At 36.1% G+C, this 9,588-nt stretch overlaps 1 protein-coding gene across 1 annotated transcript; it reads left to right on the top strand.

Annotated features, from left to right (window-relative positions):
- The first annotated feature begins 1,270 nt into the window (after positions 1-1,270).
- LOC130836257 (olfactory receptor-like protein OLF4) lies at positions 1,271-2,233 on the top strand. Its single transcript, XM_057708322.1, has one exon. The coding sequence runs from the start codon at positions 1,280-1,282 to the stop codon at positions 2,231-2,233; it is 954 nt and encodes a 317-aa protein (XP_057564305.1). The 5' UTR covers positions 1,271-1,279.
- The last annotated feature ends 7,355 nt before the right edge of the window (positions 2,234-9,588 follow it).

The following is a 9,588-nucleotide window of genomic DNA, read 5'->3' as shown; positions in this document are numbered from 1 at the left end:
ATGGAGCTGATTAGATCAATTTAATCTTCATGTCCATTTAATACCTCTCCTCTCCTCTCCTCTCCTCCCCTCTTCTCCCCTCCCCTTTTTTTTCTCTCTCTCTCAATATTTTTTTGTGTGTTTCTTTAGATACAGAAAGAAAATAGCCATACCAAAACGGAGCCCCAAGATTACCTGTCCATGTGAGGGTTAAGAATAGGAATTTCTAGATACTATTTCTACAAAATATATGAGGAACAATATTACCTGGTCACCATGTTGTATTCCTTCATCTTCTAAACAGTGTCAGAGATGAGAGAGCCATGTAAGTGACACACACAAGGAAGCCATGATGTGCTGTCGTGTGTGTGTGTGTGCACACGTGTGCGTCCACGTACACACGCCTTGTGGAGCAAGAACAGCTTTCAGACAGAGGTATACAGGCTCATATATTTTAAGGTTCAGTGGCCAGAACTCACTCAAGATTTGATACTAAGGAGGAGATCTGTTTCAACCCACAGAATGTCTTTGCAACCAGGTTAATAAAGTGCAAGGGGTACATAGTGTGGATGAAAGACTCTCTGTATCTTGACTTTAAGCAGCAGTGATGCCCCTTCATTCTTCAATATTCACTGATCCCATCCTCATCACTCCCTCTCTTGCTTACTGTTCTCCCCACACTAGTGTCCTTTTTTGGATTTCCACATCTGAAAGAAACACCTTCCTCAGGGCCCTTGCAGTGGCTATTCCCTCTGTCAGGCACACACTTCCCCAGATATGCTCTGACTCGTGCCTTCTCTGCCTTGAGGTCTCTGTTCACAAGTCACTTGATTTCACTGCCTTGCCACAACACCCAATAAAAAATAACACTTCATATACACTCCCTGATTTATACCACAACACTTGTCACCATTGAATATACTACACAAATTTTATATTTACTTATACATGTTCACCATTATTAAATTGCGGCAGTTTTTCTTTTCCTGAAACATGTACTTATTGACTTGATAATGAGTGAGAAATGGTCTACACTTAATATATTCTTCAAGTGAATGAATTTCTCTTTAAACCTGTAGAATATATAACGTCTTGAGGCAAAAACTTATATTTGGAGGAAAATTCCTAATCAGAAATGAAACTAAGCATTCTCTGAAAGAAACCAGATCTATACACAAAACACTGAAATTATTTCTTCACTGAAAAATATGAATTGTAATATTTCAAGTATGTGAATAATGCTTGTTTCTGTAGAATTAATCATGCTATTTTCTTCTTTTCTGCAAGTCACGGCCACTCCATGGACCCAGGGAATGGTACACAAATTTATGAATTTTTTCTTCTGGGACTTTCAGAGGAAGCAGAATTTCAGCCCCTCATATTTGGGTTTTTCCTCTCCATGTACCTCATCACTGTGTTTGGAAACCTGTTCATCATCCTGGCTGTCAGCTCAGACTCCCACCTCCACACACCCATGTACTTCTTCCTCTCCAACCTGTCCTTTGTAGACATCTGTTTCACCTCCACCACCATCCCAAAGATGCTGTGGAACATTCAAGCTCAGAGCAAAGTTATAACCTACTCAGGTTGCATCACTCAGATGTACTTTTTCATACTTTTTTTAAGTTTCGATGACATTCTCCTTACCATAATGGCCTATGACCGATTTGTGGCCATTTGTCACCCCCTGCACTACATGGTCATCATGAACCCCCAGCTCTGTGGACTGCTGGTTCTGGTGTCTTGGATCTTGTGTGTCCTGCATTCCTCATTGCAAAGCTTAATGGTATTACGCCTTTCCTTCTGCACACACCTGGAAATTCCTCACTATTTCTGCGAAATCAAGCAGATGGTCCAACTTGCCTGTTCTGACACATTTCTTAATAACATGGTTATGTATTTTGCAGCTGGGCTGCTGGCTATTGGTCCCCTGGTTGGTATTCTCTACTCTTACTCAAAGATAGTTATCTCTGTACATGGAATTTCATCAGCTAGGGGGAAATATAAAGCATTTTCCACCTGTGGATCACACCTCTCTCTTGTCTCTTTATTTTATTGCACAATGTTAGGAGTGTATTTCAGCTCTGCTGCTACCCACAGCTCACACTCAAGTGCAACGGCCTCAGTGATGTATACCGTGGTCATACCCATGCTGAACCCCTTCATCTATAGTCTGAGGAACAAAGACATAAAGGGTGCACTGAAAAGATTAGTTGAGAAGAGTACTATAAAAGGGCCACTTTTCCTAGAGTAAAGAAGTGCCATGATTGCAGTGATCAAATCCTCATAGACAGAAATTGTACTTCTTTGATAAGACTGTGGAATAGCACTTACTCCTTCTATGTATTTCTTAATGGTCTTATTTCAACCTCTCTATTCAAACTGAATAACTCACTTTATTAAGTTTTCTGATTTCATGTTATCCTATTCCCTACCTTTGATGTTTTCCTACTTTCCAAAATGTATTCCCAACCTTGGATTAGAACTGTTTGGAAATTCCCATTTACCTAATGGGACAAAGTAGATTTTTAAAGAAGAATTCCTTCTCAAATAAGAAATATCATACTGAATAATTTTTCTTTTGCTTTAGTAGAAGAAATATTATGAGTATTTCTACTGCTATGGAAAAAAACACTTGGAAATTTATGCTATTTATAAAATTTATAGTGGAAGTAAATCTATGACCATATATTTTTACCTATGTGTACATCAATCCTTTGCATATCACTATCTTAACTCTTCTTCTGGAAAATGTAGATTTTAGCATATAGTGTGTTTTATAGATGGTCATTTGGTTCTATTTCCCTCATTGGGGTCTGTTCTTTATTCAGCTCTGTGTTCACAGTGTTGACCATAGTCCCTGTGAAAAACTAATCTTCAAATACATGATCCCTTCATTAAGAGATATATTTTTACAAATAGATGGATCTAGTATGATCTTTTTTTAATCTTTATTGGAGTATAATTGCTTTACAATGTTGTGTTAGTTTCTGCTATACAATAAAGTGAATCAGCTATACAGAGCAAGAGATTACCTTAAATTTAGTGGAACAGCATTTTAAATCCTACAATGTATTACTGTGTAACAATATTTCTTTTTCATGTTGTACATCTACTCATTCCAGCATGGAGGACTGTTGTCTACCTGTAAAGTAGTTTATAGTTATGGATGCATAATTAATTAGCATTAAAATTTTTTATTGAATTATCTTCCTGTTTCTGATAGAAAACTTCCAATACTGCTTATAGTATGATCATTGCATTGCGCTAAATGAAACATCTCCCTTCCTCAAAAGTTGGTCATGATAACTAAAGGAGTGGTGAACCACCATTATCAGTACCTTGCAATTATCTATCTCCTTGATGCTCAGGAATCTATTCATCTCTATGGATGAAGAATGAGTAATGACAGACATTAAATTCTTGTGCAGTCTTATGGCTCAACATCACCATTTTTTGTACAGAAATATGCATGGTCTTTCAATTTCTCCTGGCTACCTTGCATGTAATCCTGATATAGTCATGTTTTAAAATAGATACTGTCAAAAACATCATAACAGAGTAAGTATGGATGGACGTGAATTTTGTCAAATGCTTTTTCAAAATCTATTGAGATGATCATGTGGTTTTTGACTTTTCTTTTGTTAATGTGGTGTATTAATTACACTGATTGATTTGCATATGTTGAACTATCCTTGTAAACTTGGGATAAATCCCCCTAGCCCTGGTATGTGATCTTTTTAATGTGTTGTTGAACTTTGTTTGCTAATATTTCGTTGAGAATTTTTGCATATATATTCATGAAAGATATTGGCCTGTAATTTTCTTTTTTGGTGGTATCTTTGGTTTTGGTATCAATGTGATAGTTGCTTTAAAGAGTGTCTTTGGGAGTGTTCCCTCTCTTCAATCTTTTGGAAGAGTATGAGAAAAATTGGTATAAGTTCTTCTTTGTATGTTTGGTAGAGTTCACCTGTGGACACATCTGGTTGTGGACTTTTGTTTGTAGGAATTTTTTTAGTTTGTTTTTCAGATTTAATTTAATCACTTTTAGTGATTGGTCTGTTCAAATTATCTTTTTCTTCTTGATTCAATTTTGGTGGGCTGTATGTTTCTAGAAAGTTATCCATTTCTTTTAGGTTGTGAGATTTTTTTTGTCATATAGTTGTTCATAGTATTATTATTATTTGTATTTCTGTGGGTACTGATTGAGATTTCTTCTTTTTCGTGTTTTATTTTGTTTATTTGGGTTCTCCCTATTTTTTCTTGGTAAGCCTGGCCAGAGGTTTGTCAATTTTGTTTACCCTTTCAAAGAACCAGCAATTGATTTTATTGATTTTTTCTATTGTTTTTTAATCTCTATTTTATTTATTTCCTCCCTGATCCTTATTATTTCCTTCCTTATGCTGACTTTAGGTTTAGTTTATTCTTCTTTTTCTAATTCTTTTAAGTTATAGGTTAGGTTGTTTATTTGTGATTTCTCTTGTTTTTTGAAGAAGGCATATATAGCTATGAACTTCCTTCTAAGAACTGATTTTGCTGCATCCCATAGATTTTGTATGGTTGTGTTTTCATTGTCATTTATCTCAAGGTATTTTTACATGTGTTTTCCTTGTTGATCCACTGGTTTTTTAGAAGCATGTTGTTTTGTCTCCATGTAATAATTTTATTCTCATTTCTTTTCTTGTGGTTGACTTCTAGATTCTAGTCAGAGAATATGCTTGAAATAATTTCTATACTCTTAAATTTGCTGAGATTTGTTTTGTGCCCTAGTATATGGTCAATCCTAGAGAATGTTCCATGTGCACTTGAAAAGAATGTATATTCTGTTTTTTGGGTGATGTAATGTCCTGAAAATATCAATTAAGTCTAACTGTTCTATATTACCACTTAGGATCTCTGTTGCCTTATTGATTCTCTGTCTGGAAGATCTGTCCATTGATGTGAGTGGGATTTTAAAGTCTCCTATTATTATTGTATTCCCATCAATTTCTCCCTTTATGTCTGTTAATATTTGTTTTATGTATTTGGGTGCTCCTATATTAGGTGCATATATGTTGACAAGTATAAAATCCTCTTTTTGTATTGATCCTTTTATCATTAAATAATGCCCTTCTTTATATTTCTCTATAGGCTTTGCTTTGAAGTCTATTTTGACTGATATAAGTACTGCAACTCTTGCTATCTTGTCATTTGCGTTTGCATGAAATATGTTTTTCCATCCCCTCACTTTCAATCTATGTGTGTTCTTTGACCTATGGTGGGTCTCTTGTTGGCAACATATTGTAGGCTCCTGTTTATTTTTAATATCTAGCCTGCCACTTTATGTGTTTTGATTGGAGCATTCATTCCATTGACATTTAAGGTAATTGTTGATACATACGTATTTATTGCCATATTAAACCTTGTTTTCCACTTGATTCTTTGTTTCTTGTTTGTTCCTTTCTTTTTCTTTTTGTTTTTCTTTTTGTGGTTTCATGATTTCCATTTATTTTATGCTTGTGTTCCCTTCTTCTTGTTTTTCTTTTTAATCAACTGTATATTTTTGATTTGTGGGTACCCTGTTTTTCAAGTATGTTAACCCCTTCCTATGTCTCCTTGCTTTAGATGGGGAGAATAAAGGCTCAGACACATTCTTAAAAAATCTGTATTTTCTTACTCTCTTCCACATTTTATGATTTTGATGTCCTTTTTTACATCTTCATGTTTTTCCTTTTGCTGTTCCTTGTGTTTATTATCACTTTCACAAATAAGTTTTTTTCTTTTTGTTTGTTTCTTTTTTTTTCATCTTTATACTGACTAATTTAAGTTTTTTATTTTCCAATTATGATTTCCTCCATCTTATATCTTCTTATTTCTTTTTTATTTAGAGAAGGCCTTTCAATATTTCTTAGAGAGTAGGTTTACTATTGCTGTATTATTTTAGTTTTTACATGTCTGAGAAATTCTTTATTTATCCTTCTGTTCTAAATGATAATCTTTCTGAGTAGAGTATTCTAGGTTGCAGATTTTTCCCTTTCATGACTTTGAATATATTTTGCCACTCTCTTCTGGCCTTTAGTGTTTCTGTAGAGAAATCAGATGATAGCCTTATTGGGATTCCATTGTAATTAATTCTTTGTATTTATCTTGCTGCCTTTAGAATCCTCTCTTCATCTTTAATTTTTGCCATTTTTATTATAATATGTCTCTTTGGGTTCATCTTGTTTGGGACTCTCTGTGTTTCCTGTATCTGGATATCTGTTTCCTTCTTTAGGTTTGGGAATTTTTCAGCCATAATTTCTTCAAATACATTTTAAATCCCCTTTCTCTTTCTTCTCCTTCTGGAATCCCTATTGTATGTAAATTGCCATGCTTTATATTATCCCATATATTGTTTCCATTTGGCTTTTTGTCAGCTGTTTTGATTGGGCAATTTCCATTATTCTATCTTCCAGATCACTTATTCTTTATCCCACATTATTCATTCTGCTATGTACTGCCTTTAGCCAGGCTTTCATTTTGGCAAATGAATTTTCTAATTTTTCTTGGCTTCTCTTTATACTTTCTGGTTCCTGTTTACAGTAATCTGCGTTTCTGTCATTAGCCTTTCTTGATTCCTTCAGTATTTTCATTACCTCCTTTTTGATCTCAGTGTCTATTAGATTGAAGGGGTGTGTTTCATTGTTTGTTGGGAGTGGCTCCTCTGTTTCTTCATTTCGCTTATATTTCCCTTAGTCTGTGAGTTTAGGAGAAACAAATATCTGTTGTAGTCTTGAGTGGTTATTTATATGCAGAAGTCACCCTGCATAGCATATGTGGGTTTAATATTTTTGGTTTGGATACTTGCAGTCTGTTTCCTCAGCATGTCCTGGCCATTACCTCTTTGATAGGGGGTGTGCAGGTGTGTGGCCTGCATATGCTCCCAGGAATGCAGGGGCAGCAGTTGCCTCCTAGTCTTGTGCACTCCTGAGGAGGGGAGGTGGGGGCTGAGCCTGGCCTGGGTCACATGAGTCTTGGGAGCAGCTGCAGTCCTCACCTGCCTCTGAAGTCTGACATGGAAGCAATGGTTCATGCCTGCCCTCAGAGCTCAGGTAGGCATTGCCCTGTTCCCTGAGAGGCGCATGGAAAAGGAAGCTCCTAAGGAGGTACCACCACCTCTTCATGCACCACCATCCCCCAACAATGGCACCCTGCCTCCATGGTGGGCACAGGCCTCTTCCCTCACCACACCCTGGCTCCCTCAGGCAGGCTCCACCCAGCCAACCCCAGTCCTCTCCCCAGTTCTGACTTCCAAAGCTCGAGCCTCAGCACCCAGCCTCCCAGCCGCCTAGCGGAAGAGAGTCTCAGTCTGGGGAGTGCAAGGTGGCACCAACCATCTGTGCAGGTCTCTTTCCACTTTGTCCTCTGTTAACCAGTTGCTGCAGTTGCTGAGCTCTCCTCCGAGGATCTGAAGCTCCCCTTCTCTTCCCACTGGTCTCCTGACCAGTGAGGGGACTTCCCAGGGTGCAGAAACCTGTCCTCTTTCACAGCTCCCTCCCAGGGGAACAAGTCCCATCCAGATTCCTTTCTCTCTTTCTTGTTTCTTTCTCCTTTTGCCTTCCCCAGTTACACGGAGATTTTCTTGCTCTTTTGGATGTCTGAGGTCTCCTGCGAATGTTCAGTAGATATTCTGTGAGAGTCGCTCCACACGTAGATTTTTTTTTTTTATGTTTTCATGGGAGACAGTGAGCTATGTGTCCTACTCCTCCACCATCTGTAGACATTGTTTTTCTTAGAATCATTCACAATGGTGTGTGTGACCATGGTGATCTACTCTATTTTTCTTTTCTTTTTTTATGTGACTTTCTTTAGTATTTGTCCAACTTTTAAAAATTTGAGGTATAATTCACATAGAACATTATATTAGTTTCAGATGTAAAACATAATGATTTGATAGTTTTAAATGTTGTAAAATGTTCACCACAATAACTCCAGTTAACATCCATCCCTTTACATAGTTACAAATTCTATTTTTTTTTCTTGTGATGAGGACTTTTTAGATCTACACTTAGTAACTTCCAAATATACCATACAGTATTAATGGGGTCTCCTGAATTGATATATGATAAACTGACTCCATTTATATAACTAGGTTAACCTTCTATATTACAGAAAAAAAATGAGTTTATCAAATGTGAATTATTTTAACTTTCTTCCAGTGTTCCTATATCCACATATGACACTGTGGTTATTAAGTGTAACTCAGCTACCTGTGCTCTACATCTTATCTTAGCCTTGCACCAGTAGATTTTTAATTACCTATATAATTTATTGGGATATAATTATTTTACATGCTATAAACTGCACATATTTAGTGTAGAATTTGATGCATTATAGAAACTATATGGCAATTAAGAGTGTGTGCTGCATGTTTCCACTTGTGTACAATTTTAGAAATTTACAATAAGCTTTTAAAGGATTTTTATGTAATTTTTAAATATTTAGTCTCCCTAAGCCTCAATTTCCTTGTTTCTGAAGGTAATGTGGGATAGTAAACATAGCTTCAGGTGGTTATTTTGAGGAATAAGTGTAACGTGTAGAAATACATCATGGAAAGCAAAGAAATATTCAAAGGTAAAAGTTGTGTGTATATGTACGTACATATATATTTGTATACATTTTTATTTCTATTAAGTGCATATGTATATGTACACAAATACACACTCATTCATAATTACACCTTTATTTTGAAAGGAAACATGAAAAGTAGTTGGCGAGAACAAAAATGAAAAGGATGAACATTTGAATAACATTAACTTAAAAAATGTAGAATGTAGACAAGAAAAGTATAAAGTAAATGAATGATATACATTTAAATGATTTCTTTTTCTATAACGATGCCTCAAAATCATCTAATCCTGAAGCACAGTAACATTTGTGTGATGGGAGATTCCCCGTACCAACTAACCAAGCTAAGTATTTCTGAATTGAATTTAGATTTCTACTTCTAATTAAGGTGGGATGTAACAAAAATGCCCTTACCCAAGGAAAACTAAAAGAATGAATGGTGAAGTTTATCTCATTTGCTCTGAACAAAATTTTATTGGATAAATGTCTGTATTATATATTCTGTTGCTGTTGTAAAAAGTTACCACACTAGTGGTTTACATCAAGCAAAGTTATGCTCTTACAGTTCTAAGGTCAGAAGCCTAAAGTGGGTCTCACTAGACTAAAACCAAGATGCCTGTAGGACTGCTTTCCTTCTGAAGGGTTCAGGGAGAAGTCCTTTTTTTTTCCTATTCTAGTTTCTAGTGTCCACCTGCATTTCTCGGCTAATGGCCCTTCCCTCATGTTCGAATCTCTCTCTGAGTATCACTCATTTGCCCCTTCTCTTCCACATTTAGGGGGGAACTGTGGTTAATTTAGTCACATCTAGATAATCTTGGCCAATCTTCTTAAGGTCAGGTTATCAGCAACCTTATTCTACCTGCTACTTTAACCACCCCTTGCTGTATAAAATACATATTAAAATATTCTAGAGATTCTTATTTGGACATCTTTTGCAAGGTCTTTATTCTGCCTCCCACAAACTTTTTCAAAATGTATTATTTGATGTCACTCGAAGGTGCTTATATTAGAAAATCACTGACT

This window comes from Hippopotamus amphibius, chromosome 15, assembly GCF_030028045.1.
Source record: "Hippopotamus amphibius kiboko isolate mHipAmp2 chromosome 15, mHipAmp2.hap2, whole genome shotgun sequence".
In the NCBI taxonomy this organism is placed as follows: Eukaryota; Metazoa; Chordata; class Mammalia; order Artiodactyla; family Hippopotamidae; genus Hippopotamus; species Hippopotamus amphibius.
The sequence above is the reverse complement of the archived record's forward strand: the minus strand, read 5'-3'. Positions and strand labels throughout refer to the sequence as shown.